Consider the following 20,520-nt stretch of genomic DNA (forward strand, 5'->3'; position numbering starts at 1 on the left):
ACATCAATCAGTGGCAAAAATAATATTCCGGGGGACCTGCCCTCTAGTCTAAGTGAAAAATATTTTTAGGGAGCCACTGCTGGAAAGATAAGATTAAAGCCCTTCCTGACCCTACTTCTTAAGTACCTATGTGATCATCTGTGGCAGGGGGTCCTTAGCTCTGGTCGATATTCATTTGGGGGTCCCTGGATCAGAAGAGTTAGGAAACCCAAAATTATTAAATGAGTCCCGTTGTGGTCCTGTTTTTTATTTTTTGTATGTCTCCTGTTTAAGTTCACTGAGAGTGACAACAAACTGGAGACAAATTCCTTGTGTGATCAGCCAAAAAGCTGATTCTGACTGACATCTGGATTGTTTTCAGGGCTCTGTTCACCGGTGACTGGAAGGATTCGGGAAAGCGGGAGTACCAGTTCCCAGGCATTTCCCCAGATACGATGCAGCAGATAATGGAATACACCTACACGTACTCTGTGCTCGTCATGGCTGAGAATGTGGAGAACCTCCTGGCAGCTGCTGATCGGCTGAGTCTACTGCCTCAATGAGCTGCGCCAGTCTGCATTCGACTTCATCCTGAAAAACTTCCAGGAGGTTGCCATCACCTCAAACGAGTTCCCAGAACTCACCCTGGAACAACTTTCTGACATCATAGAGCAGGATGAGCTGAATGTCAGACAAGAGGATGCGGTGTTTGACGGCATCATCCGGTGGATCGAGCACGAGCCTGCCACCCGAGAGGCCCACATTTCAGTCCTATTGCCCAAGGTGAGTATAGTTATACTATGTTCTCATTGACTTGTGTATATAACAACAGAATGCTCATTGAGTGAAGTCCTTATTACTGTAGCTAGAGACTGAACCTCCATTTCCATGTCCCATAAGTCTACAACCAAGGCTTCCAGGTATTACACCTGGGAGGAGAGTGTAACAAATAATGGAAAACAAAACACTGAAATGTCTTACATGAAATAAGTGTTAGCTGACACATCTGAGACTTTCTATGTAAATGGCTTCAGCTAATGTACCTTTAATGTTAGGAATTGCTCATCTCCAGAGATTCACAGAAAGCACTAAGGAACTCATGGGAATTCTCTCATTTTTGTTTCCTGTGTAGATTCGCATGGCTCGTATGGATCCGGAGTACTTTATGAAGATCGTCAAAGCCAACGATCTAGTGAAGGCCAATGCGGCGTGCAGGCCAATTATCACTGATGTATTGAAGATCATACATGATCTCGACGATAAAAGTCCACGATCTGACTTTGAAAGGTCACTGATCTGGCCGTCTGGTCGGGGTCTGGGCTGGTGCGCTTCTCGGCTGCTGAGGGGTCCAGGGTGGTCTTCCGGTTTCCTCGCCAGAGGAAAAAAATGGGGTCCACAGAGAGTATATACGGGGAGTGAGAGTGTGTGTACAGCGTTCATTTCTGTGTGTCTCTATGTTGGGTGAATGTGTAAATATTTGTTTATGTGTGCATGAGGGTGGGAACGTATGCTTGTATATGTGTGTGCCTGTTTGTCTATATGCATGTGTCAGGTTGGGTTCTAGACTCCACCTGAAATAACATCTCGGGCTCTATTCCCCCCCGCCACACTCCCTGCTGGTGGATGGGGCACCTGGCCACTGGTGCGTTGGTGGTTCTCGATGTCCAGGGCTGGGTGCTCGGGTGGGTGCTGGCTCACCCGCGGCGATTGCCTGGCGGGATCTGGCCCTCCTGGCTCTGTCGGGCCCTTGCTGGGGGGTGGGGGGGCCCTTGGATCTCTGGGCCCAGGGCCTGGTCTGCCGTGGTGGGACCGGCCGCCGGTGGAGCCTGCACGGTGGCTGCCGGATGGCCTCCCTCCGGAGCTCTCCTCTGCCCTTTTCTGGGTGAGGGGCTGCTATTCTCCCTGCGGTGGTCCTCCGGGGGCTCCCACGCCCTGGGGGGCCTCTGACTGTCTGGGGTCCGGGCCTCCTCCGTGTCTGCTTCATGTCCTGAGGGATGGGGCTGTGGCTCCCCACACACACTAAAAGAAAAAGAAAGGCCACTGATCCGCCCACGCCTGCCCGCTGACATCTTATTGGCCATTGGTGGCTAGAATTTCCGCAAAACCAATTGGATTGAAGCCTATGACACCCGGGCCGACCACTGGCAGTGTGTACTTAAATGGCTTTGGGTATTGTTTTGGGGGTTTTGATGGCTACAATTTCACCAACACTACGCAGATTTGACCCCGTCGCACAGACATGGTAGCACATGGCACCGATGCACTGGTGCCACTGAAATGTTAGCGTGGCCGTAATTAATGGTTCCATCTATGTAATGGGTGGCCATTTACGCTTCTCGCCTCTAATCATAATCGAGTGATATGACCAAGAAGCCAACGAATGGACTATTATCCAGCCCATGCATGAGGAGCGACAGGATGCCAGTGCCACCACCCTGAATGGAAAGGTAGGTTAATAGGAGGGCGTCCGACTGTGGTTACCCTCATTTTCCCCTTGAAATTGATTATGTTACATACTCAGTAGCTCGCTTTGTCTTCAAATGCTTGATTTCAATCCATAATTTAATATAAGTTCAGTAAACGTCAGTGTTTAGATAAAACATAAATGACCTTGCATTGTCGCTCTGCATTAGTGGCACATTGGGCAGTGCTGTGGTGTCCAGCTCTGTGTTTTTGCAATTTTTCCCACAGCCCAAGACTTGTGAGATACAATAACTGGTGTTAACGTAGGAGCTTTACCCAATTCCAGTCCTGGAGGGTCAGAATCCTAAACAATTTGCAGATTTCCCTATTCAAACAAACCTAGTGAACTTAATAATTATCTGATTAAGCTGCGGTTCACAAGGGAAATGATCACAACTAACTGTAAATTCCCTACCAATGCCCATGTGCTTCCTGTGGTAGGTTCCAGGTTCACCACCACCCTGTACCAAATAAACTTTTATGGAAGATGGATGGATTAAACATGCATTAGCTAAATGTACATTTATGCTTTCTAGATCTCCATCTCCAATCATATACAGCATAACACACATCACTTGTGAACCATCTTTCCTAGATATACATTTGTGGGGGTAACAATGGAGCTCAGACCACTTCCACTGCGGAGTGCTATGATCCACTCACGTGCGAATGGACCTTGATCGCTCCCATGCGCACTCGCTGACGTGGCCTCGGAGTAGCTGCATATCAGGGAAACATCTATGCGGTGAGTGATTCCTTTCTTGTACTCTGAAACAAAGGAGTCAAATCTCAAGATTTATCTGAGACTCATTTTTTGTCACTGCTGCTGTGTCACAGATTGTAATGCGCTTAAATCAAACAAAAGAATTCAGTGGATGAAATGACCTGCTGGGAAGGCCCATCTCAATACACATATGCTCCCTGCATATCTGGGTTATAAACGAATACGCTTAGTAAAGCTTAGTAAAGCTTAGATTTTTAATTATAGTTATATTCTGTAGTTCCAGACATAATTGCTCTGTTTGTTGTTTTTTTCAGTGTCTGACTACAAGTATTATTTTTAGTACTAATAAAAATAATAATAAAAGTAAAATATATGAACATAAGAAGTATTTCACTGAATTGTACAGGTTTTCTGTTGCCCAAATCCACTTTTTTCACTGCAGTTATGTTGACATGTATGTTGAACACAAATTAGTAATAAGCTTGTGTCCTATATACACAATGGGAGGTTCTGTGCAGTCTGCTATTATAGGGCGATAATTCCTTAAGAGTTCCTGACTTCCAGAAAGCTGATATTTACTTATCCGTTTGGTACCCGAGTGATCACTTACCATTGGTGTCTCCCAGGTGGGCGGTACCAACGGGGCTCATCCAGTGCGGAGTATGGAGGTTTATGACCCTGCAATTAATCAGTGGCACGCTGCACCTCCCATGAAACAACAAAGGAGCTATTTCGGCATCGCAGTGGTGGACGGCTTGCTGTTTGCAATGGGAGGCTCCGATGGCTTCAAAGTCACTGCAAAGGTGGAATGCTACAATGCAGAGAAAGGCAGCTGGTTCCGTACGCAGGACATGATTACGCCCAAGAGGAACTTCAGCTGCTGCACAGTGCCCCCCTGCATCATACAGTACGCTGCACCTCGCCCACCTGCCCCCATCTGCCTGCCTGGTGGGTAACCAGGTTACGCATCTACCGGTGTGGCTAGCATCACTGGACTTAATCAACAGAAACAGTGGACACTAACAAGAATCAGAAACATTCACCAAAATAAGGAAAATGCCTCTTGAATAATGGACTGAGGGAACAGAACTTAGACCTTACAGTGGAGTCAGAGCATAGAGGTTAAGGCACTAGAACAGCTATCAAAATGCAATTATGGCAAGACAACTGCTTTCCTTTGTTATCGGATGCTGTAATGGTTTGCTCCTGTTGTGTAACATGCCACTTGTTTGCATGCATTTGTTAATTGCCTTGTTCTCTCCAACCATTTCTCTGTCTTAGAGCATCTGACAAATGAATAATACACAGAGCACAACTATAGCAGAGCTCAGCTGGGACCTCCTGCATGCTTTTACAGCAAGCAATGAGTGTGCTCTTCTAGAACAGATTTAATATCTGGCTACGGTTGTTGGGGACACATGTGTTAGATATGTGAAATGCTTTATTCATACAACTAAAGCCCTTATATTTGTATATTGTATTATATTTGTATATTTGTATAATTTGTATTATAACCAAGATGCAGCCAAAGCCCCAAAAATAAATTCTGAATATCAATCAATTAACAAAAACAATACAGAACAATGTTCTTCAACCTGATCCACAGGAACCCCCAGTCCATCCACGTTTTTGCTCCTTGCCAGACAGCTGGTGCTGGGAGAGAGCAAAAACATGGACTGCTGAGGGTCCACAAGAAACACTGATAAAACATAATATATATGCAGACCGAATGTCTATGGCACCCCCTAAAGGAGCATCATATGCGTAAAGAACTGCTTAAGGTTTCATGCCACAGCACCCTCCAGAGCATGAAAGCCAGCTTCTGCTTCTGGTTCCAACACTTAGCCAATCTACTGACCCTTCATCACCGATTGCTGAGTTGGAAACATTCAGGTGGATCAGCTGACCTGCATGCTTGCATCCAATCAGAAGCAGCAAATTTCCCTCCATTTTCCCCTTCTTTTTCTCTTATCAGCTTACAGTTATATTTCCTGTTGCTCATCTCAGTTTGTCCTAGTCAATTAATATTCTCTCATTTGTTAAGTGCTACTATTTATTGTCTTTCTGTGAGTTAAACTGAAGGTTACTTTCCCCTATAGACCGTCTCTTCCTGCTATCAGGCAATCATAGGCCAGTGGGACAGGAGGGAGGGTTCTACCCTTTTTCACTCAGGGTGACTGGAATTTTCCAAACAAACGGGCAGTTTCAGAATCCCCCATTTGTTGCGGTCTCCAGAAAAGTGTTACATATGAACCATGTGGTACAGTCTGATTAGACGAAAGCATCCCATAGAGCTGTTTCTGATCTAAATGAACAAATTCTGAATTATGACTCTTGAGCTTTGTTGATTTTAGAGTTTTCTGCCATCTGGAGTAGAAAAAAACACACATTGACTTATTGCAGACTGGTGCAGCTGCATTTCTGACTTATTAAGTCGAAATTCTGATTTTTTTTCCCTCACAATTCTTACTTTATTTCTCATTATTCTGAGTACTTCTCTAACAACCAGCAATTAGTCGGAGACATCACTTCTGCTCCAGCTTTAATGGTTCAGTGAGATTTGCATACAGCAGCAGACAGGAGCGAAGGCTACAATGGCTGTATCTGCTCTGTCCAGGCATTTTATTATTTCCAGTTGTGTGTGTGAATGGCAGCCTACATCGGAACTTGCAATTAATTATCCTGTAAATGTTAAGCTGGTTTGCAATGAAAATGGGCAATAGAACTTCTCTCTTGCCTAATAAGTTGTGGTACAAGCATATCTAACGTTAATGCTTCGTGCATTAGACCAGGGGCGCTGTAAAGGGGGGGTAAACGATGACGATTCTCGGGGCCCATGACTGAGAGGGGGCCCAGAGAAGCCCCCAATAAACTGTGTGGGGGGCCCTGTCAAGATTCCTTTCATGGGACCCAAAATCCTTAGCAGCGCCCCTGCATTAGACATATATAATATGATGTCTACCGTTAATGTAATAACTGCCAATAATGTGCTAATTTTCCCCCTTAATGTAATAAAGGCTGATACAGTAATAACTTACCAATATCATACTAACATATTTGAATCAAAAACGTATCACATTATTACATTATAGGCTTTATTACACAAAAAAACGGGAAAATTGTTATGTTATTAGCAGTTATATTAACAGTAGTTTATAGTAGCTGCTATTAACAGCAGTGATTAGCTGCTACAGACCCTAACAATCACACAATTTCTTTTGACTGCTTATGATTTTTTGCACACTACTGTACACACACACACACACACATATATGTACATATTCATATGGTTGATTGCCCACAAAACTCAACTGTGATTAATCAGCCTGTTCTCCAGACCAAAGAACAGTGAAAACCATTCTAACTTAACCTACAAGAAGCAATTCCAGAACACAAAGAAGAAGATGTGCTAGATGTCTTTATGGGGACTCTGCATTCATGTCTATGGGCAAAACCCTAATCCCAACTATGAAAACGTTATCCCCTACCCAGCCCCAACCCACAGTCGTTGCTGTTGTAGTTCTCTCCTACCATTTATATTGTCACAATGAACTATATCCTAAGATGTACAAGTAAAAAGTTTGTATATAGTATAGCATGAAAAATAATAATAAGAAGAAAACTCAGCCAGAGTGGAATTGTTTTATATAAACACTCGTGCGCTCTTGCGTTGTGTACACCCAAAATGGCGATTCCACAATAAACTGCGGCTATATCGAGTGTGATGTTAGCTGCAAAAGACGCAAGCAGATCCCAACTTCACTTTGCTACACGTGCATTGTAAAAGCAGGGCCACAAACAAAACAACACCTACGTCTCTGTACTCGATTCAAACGGAAAATGTCGCCAAATCCATTCACCATTTCACTATGTGCTAGCTAGTCATGGCGCGAGCATTAGCTGCGGACGCGAACAGCTTCAGCTTATCTTGCCACAATTCAGCTCGACTGTTTAAACTTCAGCCAAAGACAACATTCTGTGTTAAGTGAGAATTCTAACGATAAATAATAATTACTTACATCGTTCAATGGGCGCCCTCGGAATATCTGTCCTGCCGCTACTCCCATCCACTTCTAGCTTAACTCGTCCATCTGTGTGGGTGCGCAAGAACGATGGGTGCCGTGAAGCTGCAGGAAAACAAACTTAAAAACCTGCACGAAAATATATTAAACGTGGAGGAGTTAGTCGGCAGAAGTGAGGAATTACAAAAAAATAAAATAAAAAACGATTTCTCAAGAAAAGATCATAAAACAGGAAAATGGTCAATAGCTCATGGAGTGATATTGCACACTGTACCTTGATTAACATAACTGCTCTATAATACATAATCGATTATATTCAATAGCGTTCAGGATTTGGGTGAAGTGTACACAGCACAATAATCATTGGGATAATTCCACACTTGCTGCAATTTGTTTTCATGACCGTATTGGGGACATATGCGGTCCGATAAATACGTCCGCCTTGTGCTAAATGTTGACCAAAACAGACGGACCGCCCAGCCCAATTTTCAAGGACTATTCTTGTTCCAAATAATTGCCACAACGGGCCGACCAGATTTACCCCATAAAATAATGTCTTGTGGACATTTGTTGCTCAATGCCTTATGTCTAAAGTGGAAACTAGGGAATAAGATGCGAACTTAAACCTCGTTCCTGACAGACATGTAAAGGACCTTTTTTGTTTTTCATTTTTAGAAACGTAGCGGAGGAGAAAAAATATGAAAACATTTATTTATTTATTTATTTTATTTCGGGAATTCATGATTTGACTATTCTTACATAATACAAAACTTAAATTCTAAGATAAGCACGGTATACATTTTCCAAAAGTGATGTTAAAAACATTTCACTTGTTCTTCTTGTACAGCTGATTGTGCGTAGAATATACCCCCCCCCCCCAATCCATTTCGAGTCTCAAATATAGATTTAAAAATAAACATTATGGTATCTTAGGAAACTGTGATGCAAAGTGCGGTTTTTGCATCTTAGAATGTATGTACACGTCATTTCGAGTGATATAAAAAGGAGAGAGAGACGAGATATCCACATTTTTGAATTATGATGGCACACGACATGGAGCGAGTACTGATGTCCCCGGCGTTCGAAGTGTTTAACAAGCTTCGGCTGGCAGGACAGCTTTGTGACGTGGTCCTCATCACCGACGGTGTTCAATTCAACGCCCATAGAGTAATTCTGTGTGGCTGTAGCTCCTACTTCCAGTAAGTAGCTGTGACCCATATATGAAGATGCGAAAACAGCAAGGAGTCAGTTTTTATCTCTCGTTAGCAATGACTTCTCCTTGGCAATAAGGCTCTAGGATGACAGAAAGTTTATATTAATATACATTATATTAAATTATATTAATGTAGGTCAGTGCTGATCAGAAATATTTCTGATAAGTGTACCACCTTAACTTTTACTATATAATAATAATAATAATAATGGTATAAATATATAAAAAGGGGACCATGTCAAACAGGCAAAACAAAGTATTCCGGGGGACTTGCCCACCAGCCCAAGTAAAATATATTAAAGGGGGAGCTACTGTTGGAAAAATAAGAATTAAAACCACCGGTCCCTAGTTCAGAAGATTTAGAAAACCCCTTATTTAACTTTGCCTGCAAAACCGATATTTATTAGATGAGTCACTTCTGGATTGTGTTTCAGGGCTCTGTTCGCCAGTGACTGGAGTGATTCAGGAAAGCGGGAGTACCAACTCCCAGGCATTTCCCCAGAAACACTGAGGCAGGTCATAGAGTATGCCTACACATACTCTGTGGTCATCACAGCTGAAAATGTGGAGAACCTCCTGGCAGCTGCTGATTATCTCAGTGTCTTGGGCATCGTGCAGCGCTGCTGTGATTTCCTGCATGAGCAGCTCTGCCTCAACAACTGCATTGGCCTTCTTAAAATCGCCGATGTCTACTGCGTAAACGAGCTGCACCAGTCTGCATTCAACTTAATCTTGAAAAACTTCAAGGAGGTTGCCATCAGCTCAAATGAGTTCCCAGAACTAAGTCTTGAACAACTTTCTGACATCATCGAGCAGGATGAGCTTAATGTCAGAGAAGAGGATGTAGTGTTTGAGGCCATCCTCCGGTGGATCGAGCACGAGCCTGCCACCCGAGAGGCCCACATTTCAGTCCTATTGGCCAAGGTGAGTATAGTTATACTATGTTCTCATTGACTTGTGTATATAACAATAGAATGCTCATTGAGTGAAGTCCTTATTACTGTAGCTAGAGACTGAACCTCCATTTCCATGTCCCATAAGTCTACAACCAAGGCTTCCAGGTATTACACCTGGGAGGAGAGTGTAACAAATAATGGAAAACAAAACACTCAGATGTCTTACATTAAACAAGTGTTAGCTGACACATCTGAGACTTTCAAAGTAAATGGCTTCAGCTAAAGAAATAAAAATTTGCACTTACTGCTGTATCCTTAATGTTAGGAATTGCTCATCTCCAGAGATTCACAGAAAGCACTAAGGAACTCATGGGAATTCTCTCATTCTCTCATTGTTTCCTGTGTAGATTCGGATGGCTCGTATGGATCCGGAATACTTCATGAAAATCGTCAAAGCCAACGATCTAGTGAAGGCCAATGTGGCGTGCAGGCCAATCATCACTGATGTACTGAAGGTCATCTATGATCTTCATGATGAACGTCCACGATCTGATTTTGAGAACCCACTGATCCGCCCGCGCTTGCCCTCTGACATTTTGCTGGCTGTTGGTGGATGGAACATGCGCACGACAAACTGGATTGAAGCCTATGACACCCGGGCCGACCGCTGGGTGGATATAACACAGGGGCAGGAGACTCGCCAGTCCGGCCATGGCAGTGTGTGTTTAAATGGCTTCATGTATTGTTTTGGGGGTTATGATGGCCATAATTTCACCGATGCTGTGCTCAGATTTGACCCCGTCGCACGGACATGGCAGCACATGGCCCCTATGCACTGGCGCCGCTGTTGTGTCAGTGTGGCCGTAAGTAACGGCTTCATCTATGTGATGGGTGGCCGTTTAGACGTGTCGCCTCTGAATATCGTAGAGCGATATGACCCAAATGCCAATGAGTGGACCATCATCCAGCCCATGAACGAGGAGCGACAGGATGCCAGTGCCACCACCCTGAATGGAAAGGTAGGTTAATAGGAGGGCGTCTGCCTGTGGTTACCCTCATTTTCCCCTTGAAATTGATTATGTTACATACTCAGTAGCTCGCTTTGTCTTCAAATGGTTGATTTCAATCCATAATTGTTTATTCAGTAAACGTCAGTGTTTAGATAAAACATAAATGACCTTGCATTGTCGCTCTGCATTAGTGGCACATTGGGCAGTGCTGTGGTGTCCAGCTCTGTGTTTTTGCAATTTTGCCCACAGCCCAAGACTTGTGAGATACAATAACTGGTGTTAACGTAGGAGCTTTACCCAATTCCAGTCCTGGAGGGTCAGAATCCTAAACAATTTGCAGATTTCCCTATTCAAACAAACCTAGTGAACTTAATTAGCTGATTAAGCTGCGGTTCACAAGGGAAATGATCACAACTAACTGTAAATTCCCTACCAATGCCCATGTGCTTCCTGTGGTAGGCTCCAGGTTCACCACCACCCTGTACTGAATAGACTTTTATGGAAGGTGGATGGATTAAACATCCATTAGCTAAATGTACATTTACGCTTTCTAGATCTCCATCTCCAATCATGTACAGCATAACACACATCACTTGTGAACCATCTTTCCTAGATATACATTTGTGGGGGTAGCAATGGAGCTCAGACCACTTCCACTGCGGAGTGCTATGATCCACTCACGGGCGAATGGACCTTGATCGCTCCCATGCGCACTCGCCGACGTGGCCTTGGAGTAGCGGCATATCAGGGAAACATCTATGCGGTGAGTGATTCCTTTCTTGTACTCTGAAACAAAGGAGTCAAATCTCAAGATTTATCTGAGACTCATATTTTTTGTCACTGCTGCTGTGTCACAGATTGTAATGCGCTTAAAACAAACAAAAGAATTCAGTGGATGAAATGACCTGCTGGGAAGGCCCATCTCAATACACATATGCTCCCTGCATATCTGGGTTATAAACGAATACGCTTAGTAAAGCTTAGATTTTTGATTACAGTTATATTCTGTAGTTCCAGACGTAATTGCTCTGTTTGTTTTTTTTTTCAGTGTCTGACTACAAGTATTATTTTTAGTACTAATAAAAATAATAATAAAAGCAAAATATATGATCATAAGAAGTATTTTTTTGATGGTTGACAGTTTTCGCTGAATTGTACAGGTTTTCTGTTGCCCAAATTCCCTTTTTTTCACTGCAGTTATGTTGACATGTATGTTGAACACAAATTAGTTATAAGCTTGTGTCCTATATAGACAATGGGAGGTTCTGTGCAGCCTGCTATTATAGGGCGATAATTCCTTAAGAGTTCCTGACTTCGAGAAAGCTGATATTTACTTATCTGTTTGGTACCCGAGTGATCACTTACCATTGGTGTCTCGCAGGTGGGCGGTACCAACGGGGCTCATCCAGTGCGGACTATGGAGGTCTATGACCCTGCAATTAACCAGTGGCACGCTGGGCCTCCCATGAGACAACAAAGAAGCTATTTCGGCATCGCAGTGGTGGACGGCTTGCTGTTTGCGATGGGAGGCTCCGATGGCTTCAAAGTAACTGCAAAAGTGGAATGTTTCAATGCAGTGAAAGGCAGCTGGTGCCGTGCGCAGGAAATGATTGCACCTAAGAGGAGCTTCAGCTGCTGCACAGTGCCTGCGCACCCCCGCTTCGTACAGTACGCTGCACCTCGCCCACCTGCCCCCATCTGCCTGCCTGGTGGGTAACCAGCTTATCATGTCTAACGTTAATGCTTCGTACATTAGACCTATATAACATGTGCCCTTGAGAGGTAAAGTGGGCTATCCCACAAAAACAAAGTTTTGAGAAAATGAGCTCCAAAGTTGAATTAAAAAAAAAAAAAATCAGTGTGTCTATACCCTACAATTGATATGTATCATAGGTAGCACAGATCTCAGTATATTTAAAAGATAGATAGACCCTCAATAATTAATATTGGACAGTCATTTTTGACTGACATGTGGGATAGCCCACTTTACCTCTCAAGGGCACATATGATACCTACCGTTAATGTAATAACTGCCAATAATGTGCTAATTTTCCCCCTTAATGTAATAAAGGCTGATACAATAATATCTTGCCAATACCATACTAACATATTTGAATCAAAAACACACCACATTACTACATTATATACTTTATTACACAAAAAACGGGAAAATTGTTATGTTATTAGCAGTTATAGTAACAGTAGTTTAGCTGCTACAGACAGCAGCTATTAGCTGCTATTAACAGCAGTGATTAGCTGCTACAAACCGTAACAATCGTGACATCACACAATTTCTTTTGACTGCTTATGATTTTTTGCACACTACTGTACACACACACACACACATATATATGTACATATGTATATGGTTGATTGTCCACAAAAATCAACTGTGATTAATCAGCCTGATCTCCAGACCAAAGAACTGTGAAAACCATTCTAACTTAACCTACAAGAAGCAATTCCTGAACACAAAGAAGAAGATGTGCTACGGCCCTGCTACACACACACACACACACACACATATAAGGTATCTGTATCTTTGTGGGGACTCCATACTGAGTTCCAACCCACAACACAATTAATCAGTGAGGAAATTCATAGTATTATCTCTTGTTATGTTATTTTTTTAAATTATTTATAATGTATTTAAAAGCCTATGGCAAACAGTAAGTTAATGAATTGAAATTACAGGTAACCACGTGCTCAACAAGTGGCTGGCAGGGAACAAGGGAAACGCTACAGACTGACAACAGGGGAGGACAAGAAAGACTGACAACACGTGGGACGAGATGACCAATGACACCTACTGGCCAAACAGGGAAGGGACACAGAATGGGACAGTTAAATAACACTGGGATTCCCTGAAGGGTTTGGCATTCCCTGAAGCCAAGCTGTTAATTATTGTACTCCACGCCACCTCTGGTGATTGAATTGCAATGTAATGATTATGTTGTTCTATAATCTTATTGAATAAGTGTTATAAGTTGTTAGAAGTTATTTTTGTATTCTTTTATACTTCATTTTTAACAGTGTGATTTTTGACCTGACAGCTTTGTTTGGCAGTAAAAAGCTTTAAGGGGGCAGTTTAATGGCTCTATACACAGCAATATGTATAATGGCCAAAGTGTTCTTGTTGAACATGCTTAATTTATTTTTGTATACAACGTTTAAATAAATGTCTTATTTGGAGAACAAAGGCTGGAAAAAATGTTATTTGTTGTCTGAAAACCAAAATAATTTTGAGAGCTTTGTACAATTTGTTAGCAGAATTACCTTATAGACCTAATACACTTTTGAATGCAATATAATTCTCCATGGCAGTAACCCAGCTGACTGGTGGAGCAAGTTCATTTTGTCTCTGCAAGACCTCAAAGTGAATTTGAAGATCATTGTCTCCACAAAGACTACGAAGATTTTCAGGAGATACATGGAATCCACAGTTTCTTCCATTAAACCTAGAGTGCAATCCAACAAAATGTTTCAATAATAAAATTTACATTTCAAAAAGTGGCTTCTGGTTTGTCAGATGGGCAGTGTGCATTCCATACCTACTTGTAGTCATCTAGTTCTTTTTGCAGGACACCCAGAAAGCTGAATACTGTAGCAGCAAACATTTCTGTTGGTAACAGCCATTAAAGAGATTCCTTCGTCCAAAATTGCCCCCTAGTGGTGGAATATTGCAACGCAAATAATGGAGATTTCACTTCACTGTATTTTACAGCTAACGAAAATGTAATGTGTGTGTGTATACATTTTTTGTTTCATACATTTAAATGTACATTTTTTATATAACAAACAACATTACTTTATAGTTGTTTAAAAGGCAGAAACTTCAATGTACACGAAGTCACCAATAAATTACATCTATTTATCCAACATATTATATAATATACATACTGTGTTTGAAAACTTTTCAGTTTTACGATTTCAGGACAGATCAGCCACTCTATTAGGAACATTACGCTTTTTGGTTGCGGCTGATTATCTCAGTGTCTTGGGCATCGTGCAGCGCTGCTATGATTTCCTGCATGAGCAGCTCTGCCTCAACAACTGCATTGGCCTTCTTAAAATCGCCGATGTCTACTGCGTAAATGAGCTGCACCAGTCTGCATTCAACTTCATCTTGAAAAACTTTAAGGAGGTTGCCATCAGCTCAAACGAGTTCCCAGAACTAAGTCTTGAACAACTTTCTGACATCATACAGCAGGATGAGCTGAATGTCAGAGAAGAGGATGTGGTGTTTGACGCCATCCTCCGGTGGATCGAGCACGAGCCTGCCACCCGAGAGGCCCACATTTCAGCTCTGTTGCCCAAGGTGAGTATCGTTATACTATGTTCTCATTGACTTGTGTATATAACAATAGAATGCTCATTGAGTGAAGTCCTTATTACTGTAGCTAGAGACTGAACCTCCATTTCCATGTCCCATAAGTCTACAACCAAGGCTTCCAGGTATTACACCTGGGAGGAGAGTGTAACAAATAATGGAAAACAAAACACTCAAATGTCTTACATGAAATAAGTGTTAGCTGACACATCTGAGACTTTCAAAGTAAATGGCTTCAGCTAAAGAAATTAAAATTTGCACTTACTGCTGTATCCTTAATGTTAGGAATTGCTCATCTCCAGAGATTCACAGAAAGCACTAAGGAACTCATGGGAATTCTCTCATTCTTGTTTCATGTGTAGATTCGGATGGCTCGTATGGATCCGGAGTACTTTATGAAGATCGTCAAAGCCAACGATCTGGTGAAGGCCAATGCGGCGTGCAGGCCAATTATCACTGATGTCATGAAGGTCATCTATGATCTTCATGATGAAAGTCCACTCTCTGATTTTGAGAACCCACTGATCCGCCCGCGCTTGCCCTCTGACATTTTGCTGTCTGTTGGTGGATGGAACATGCACACGACAAACTGCATCGACGCATATGACACACGGGCCGACCGCTGGGTGGATATCACGCAGGAGGAGCAGAGCAACCTAGCTGGTCATGGCACGGTGTACCATGATGGGTTTGTGTACTGCATTGGGGGGTTTGATGGGCAAAACTTTATCGATACCGTGCGCAGATACGACCCGATCACACGAGCATGGCAGCAGATGGCCCCAATACACTGGCAGCGCTGTAATGTTAGTGTGGTCATGCTCGATGGGCTCATCTATGCCATGGGTGGCCATATTGGTTTCTGGCCCCTCGACATCGTAGAGTGCTACAACCCAAAAACCAATGAATGGACCCAGATCGAGTCCATGAATGAGAGGAGAAACGATGCCAGCGCCACCACCCTGAATGGCAAGGTAGGGTAATGGGAGGGCGTCTGACTGTTTACCCTCATTTTCCCCTTGAAATGGAGTATTTTACACAGTCATGAGTTCTCTTTCTCTTCAGATTGCTGATTTTAATCCACAATTACTATGTTCAATACATTTAAGTATTTGGATAAATGCATTATTGGTCTCCATTAGTGGCACATTGGGTAGTGCTGTGGTGTCAACTCCAAGACTTGTGAGATAGATGAAATGGTGTTCCCATGTCAGGTTTCCTTTATTCTGTTCCTGGGGGAGCAGAATCCAAAACTCTTTGCAGATTTCCCTTTTCAAACAGCCATACTAAACCTGAAAATTAGCTGATCATGGTGTGTTTGAGAAGGGAAATCTGCAAACTGTGTTCCTCCAGGAACGGGACTGGGGAACCCTGTCATACACAATGCATAGCATATACTATTATTTTTGAGTCACAATGAACTTTATCTGTAACCTCCAAACCCCAGTCATATACAGTATAACGGTCTTCACAGTTAAATTGGTTTTCATAGATATACATCTGTGGGGGCCACAATGGAACAGAGAGCCTATCTACAGTGGAGTGCTTTGACCCCCTCACTAACGAATGGAGCTTGATCACTCCAATGAGCATTCCCCGTCACAGCCTTGGAGTCACGGCGTATAAAGGGAAGATATATGCGGTGAGTGATTCCTTTCTGTGTCAAATCTCACATTTTACCTGTAAGACTCATGGTTTTTTTGTCTTTGCTGCTGTGTCTTTCATTGTGATACATTTAAACCAAACAAAACAGTTAAATGCCAGAAATACCTGCTGCAAAGGCTTATCTTAATACACATAAAAAACATACATGCTACCCTCTTTAGCCTCCCTGCATTCATTTCTGGGTTATAAATGGATCTGCTTATCACTTGATTAAATCATAAGCATTTTTACAATCACAAAAAATATGCAAGCTCCAAAAGACAAACAAAGCGCATGTCTGCCTGTCAATCAAGTTTAAGAACCATGGACAGCGCTGTCCCTCCGCAACACAGTTAACAAGGCCGGGACTTATTTACGGCATAAAATACAGTATGATAGACATTATCACCATTAAAACTGAATGTGTATGTGTGTCTCTGTGTGTGTACAATGTATTAACCAACCTGCTGACAGATGTCGACAGAGTAGCTGCAGCTTCGACCTGAAGGCCGTTATGTGGTCAAACAGCTCAGTGATGATCTGATCCTTCCCTTGAAGCTGAATATTCAGGGTGTTGAGCAGGTCAGTGATGTCCACCATAAAAGCCACGTCACAAAACCATCTGTGGGGACTTGAGTGTCACTGTTCTTGCTTGTCAGAAACTCCGCGATGACATGGCGCAGCTCAAAAAATCTTTTGAGGACTTTCCCGCGGCTCAGCCACCTCACCTCTTGGTGGTAAAGCACATCCTTGTATTGTGAATCAACCTCCTCTAGAAGAGCTCTGAACTGGCGGTGTGAGAGCGCTTTTGATCGTATGCAGTTTATGATTTTAATCACGTCACGCACCACGTCTCCCATACCAACTGATCTGGCACATAGTTGCTCTTGGTGCAGGATGCAGTGGTATTTTGCCACCTTACCTCCACATTGGGAAACCTTCTGGGAAATTAGTGTGGCAAGGCCTGTTTTCCTCCCAGCCATGGCAGGTGCTCCATCAGTTGTTATCCCAACCAATTTTTCCCAGCTCAGCCCGTTCGTATCCAACACTCGCTCAACGGCTGCAAACAAATCCTCACTTTTTGTTGTGCTGCGCAGTGTCTCAAATCCAGCCAGCTCCTGAGTTATTTCCATGTTTTCATTTACTCGCCGTATGAAAACCAAAAGTTGTGCAGAGTCCGAAATGTCCGTGCTTTCATCACACGCCAAAGAAAAGGCGACAAATCCAGCAGCCTTTGCTTTAAATTGCTCCTTAATGTCTAGAGACATTTCTTCAATACGACGTGTCACAGTATTTCGTGAGAGGCTGATCTGGGAGAAAGTTTTTGCCTGTGACGGGCACATGATTGTCGCAGCTATGGACAGACACTCCTTAACAAAGTCACCCGTTGAAAATGATCTCCCAGTCCGGGCAATTAGCGCAGTAATCTCAAAGCTGGCCCGTGTCGCGCTGTCCTGGGCTGTCGAGGGCCGTGTAAGAGTCCCTTGTTGCCTGTGAAGTTTAGCCAGCAGCTCCCTGGTCTTGTTCTTTCGCGCATCACCTTTGAATTGCGAAAATGCTGCGTGCTTCGTCTCATAATGACGACGAATGTTATACTCCTTTAGTACAGCAACAGACTGATTACAAATAAGGCAGACCGCTTTAGCATTTATGTCAGTGAAAAAATATTCTTCCTCCCAGCATTTTTTAAAATGTCTTTTGTCTGTGTGCCACTGACGATGCCGCTCCATGTTGATAGTGGCTTAAGCTAGCAGCCTGGTGGTGACCCGCCACAAACTGGTTTGATCCCGTATGGCGGCAACAAAGACTCATGGGACTTTTTGCAAATTGTTAAAATATGACTATTTATGAAGTGTGGAAATGTACATATGTGCACAGATATTGTCATGCCCGGCTCGTCCGCTCCTCCTGTGTGCCACGCCCCCTGATTACCCACGTGTTTTCTCCCGATTGTACCCAGCTGTATCTAGTTCATTTGCTCAGTCCTGTGTATTTCAGTCCGTGTCTTACCTGAGTCCTTCGTCCGTCATTCATGTCAGTCAGTGTCCGATGTTCCCTGTTCCCCGAAAACCTTTGATTAAATCCCCGTTTGCCCCGAATCCTGCCTGCCTGCTTCCTGATTCCCCGCTTGCCCTCACGATCGCCGCTCTGCCCGCGGTCGCCCGTGACAGATATACTCTACATTACCCTTATAGTTGCTTGTATTTCAATTTTAGTCTTAGATATTTCAAATGTAATCAAAGCACCATGAGTGAGGACTGTATAATATATATTAGTTAGGTCAACGTACACTAAAAATAAACGCACTGATAGCTACACTGGGATTCGTGCTTTAAGAGTTTTTTAAACAAATTTTAGTACAGTAATAATTTAAATTTTTAGATATCCATTGGCGGGCCAATCTAAATAGTACGGCGGGCCAACCTTGGCCCGCGGGCCCCACTTTGGGCACCCCTGCACTAAGGTTTTTCGTAATCCATTGAAATACTGGTTTAGTGCAACCCCTTCCCCTGGGACCTACAGTAATCATAGCCGGCAACTTGAATTTGGAGAAGTGATGTTACCTCTGGACTGATTACAGTATGTACTGTACACGATATTATTATATTGTGGGTGTCAGAGTTTGCGGGTGCGGACGGGCAGGCTGGCAGGAAGGAGGCAGGGAAGGACGAAGCAGGGAGGTAGAATACGGGGAAAACTGGGGTTTTATTAGGGGAAAGACGGCTATGGGCAGAACAGGACATAACAGCACTAACATCAATGACGGACATCGGACAGGGCAAGATGTGGACTGATATAGACAAAAGACATGGTGAAACAACAAGATACAGCTGGGCATGATTGGGGAAGCACACGTGGATAATCAGGGGGCGTGGCACACACGACGATCGTACGAGCCGGGCATGACAGTGGGCCTGCGTTCATAGTGGGGTACCGTAGGGTTAAATTTTAGGACCACTACTGTTCCTAATTTACATTAATGATATTGACACCAATACATACAGTAAACTGGTTACATTTGCAGACGACACCAGGGTGGGTGGTGTAGCAGGTACTGATCTAGCAGCGGAGAGGCTACAACGGGATCTGGATTTAATTAGCGACTGGGTGGATACCTGGCAGATGGAATTTAACATAGATAAATGTAAGGTAATCCATACAGGGAGCAGAAATATAAAAGTGCAGATATATTATGGGTTCCACTGAAATAAAGGTAGCTGGTTATTAGAAAGATCTCGGTGTGTATGTTGATGCTTCCATGTCAGTGTGGGGAAGCAATAAAAAAGGCCAATAGGATGTTAGGTTACAACTCTAGGTGTGTGGAGTTTAAGACAAGGGAAGAGATGCTACAATTATACATTGTTCAAAAAAAATTAAGGAACACTTTTTAATTAGAGTATAGCATCAAGTCTATTAAACATCTGAGATATTGATCTGGTCAGTTAAGTAGCGGAGGGGGTGGTTAATCAGTTTCAGCTGCTTTGGTGTTAATGAAATTATGAACAGGTGAACTAGAGGGGCAACAATGGGACGACCCCCAAAACAGGAATGGTTTAACAGGTGGAGGCCACTGGCATTTTCCCCTCCTCATCTTTTCTGACGGTTTTTTCACTAGTTTTGCATTTGGTGACGGTCAGTGTCACTACTAGTAGCATGAGGCGATACCTGGACCCTACAGAGGTTGCACAGGTAGTCCAACTCCTCCAGGATGGCGCATCAATATGTGCCATTGCCAGAAGATTTGCTGTGTCTCCCAGCACAGTCTCAAGGGCATGGAGGACATTCCAGGAGACAGGAAGATACTTAAGGAGAGCTGGACAGGGCCGTAGAAGGTGCTAAACCCTTCAGCAGAACCGGTATTGGCTCCTTTGTGCAAGGAGGAACAGGATGAACACTGCTGAAGCCCTAGAAAATTACCTCCATCAGGCCACTGGTGTGAATGTTTCTGATTGTTTGGTCAGAGACAGACTTCATGAGGGTGGCTTGAGGGCCCAACGTCCTCTAGTGGGCCCTGTGCTCACTGCCCAGCACCATAGAGCTCGATTGGCATTTGCCATAGAATACCAGAATTTGCAGGTCTGCCACTGGCACCCTGAGCTTTTCACAGATGAGAGCAGGTTCATCCTGAGCACATACAAGGGCTGGACGCACAGGTCATGACAATTATTGTGTTATATTAGTATACTACGGGGTTAGCAAAAATATTTCTGAGCTACAGTTATTAAAGGTACCACCTTA

At 43.3% G+C, this 20,520-nt stretch overlaps 2 protein-coding genes across 2 annotated transcripts in view; one reads left to right on the forward strand and one right to left on the reverse strand.

Moving 5' to 3' along the window:
• The first annotated feature begins 434 nt into the window (after positions 1-434).
• On the forward strand, positions 435-16,263 carry LOC125720846 (kelch-like protein 10). The gene is made up of 7 exons (XM_048996708.1): positions 435-470; positions 553-762; positions 9,705-10,316; positions 10,921-11,007; positions 11,689-11,853; positions 15,153-15,611; positions 16,243-16,263. The coding sequence occupies exons 1-7, from the start codon at positions 435-437 to the stop codon at positions 16,261-16,263; spliced, it is 1,590 nt and encodes a 529-aa protein (XP_048852665.1).
• A 584-nt stretch (positions 16,264-16,847) lies between these two features.
• Positions 16,848-20,520, reverse strand: part of LOC125720847 (general transcription factor II-I repeat domain-containing protein 2-like) — a 54,279-nt gene continuing 50,606 nt past the window's right edge. Inside the window, exon 2 of the mRNA XM_048996710.1 lies at positions 16,848-18,845. Coding sequence (XP_048852667.1) covers positions 16,848-18,011 — 1,164 coding nt within the window. The 5' untranslated portion in view covers positions 18,012-18,845. The remainder of the gene's footprint in view (positions 18,846-20,520) is intronic.

This window comes from Brienomyrus brachyistius, unplaced genomic scaffold, assembly GCF_023856365.1.
Source record: "Brienomyrus brachyistius isolate T26 unplaced genomic scaffold, BBRACH_0.4 scaffold27, whole genome shotgun sequence".
Taxonomy (NCBI): domain Eukaryota; kingdom Metazoa; phylum Chordata; class Actinopteri; order Osteoglossiformes; family Mormyridae; genus Brienomyrus; species Brienomyrus brachyistius.

Coding starts and splice junctions, on each gene's coding strand:
- LOC125720846 (XM_048996708.1), top strand. CDS start 435: ATGCAGCAGATAATGGAATACACCTACACGTACTCT. Junction 763..9,704: donor TTTCAGTCCTATTGCCCAAG/GTGAGTATAGTT, acceptor TTTCCTGTGTAG/ATTCGGATGGCTCGTATGGA. Junction 11,854..15,152: donor GAGGCTCCGATGGCTTCAAA/GTAACTGCAAAA, acceptor TCTGATTTTGAG/AACCCACTGATCCGCCCGCG.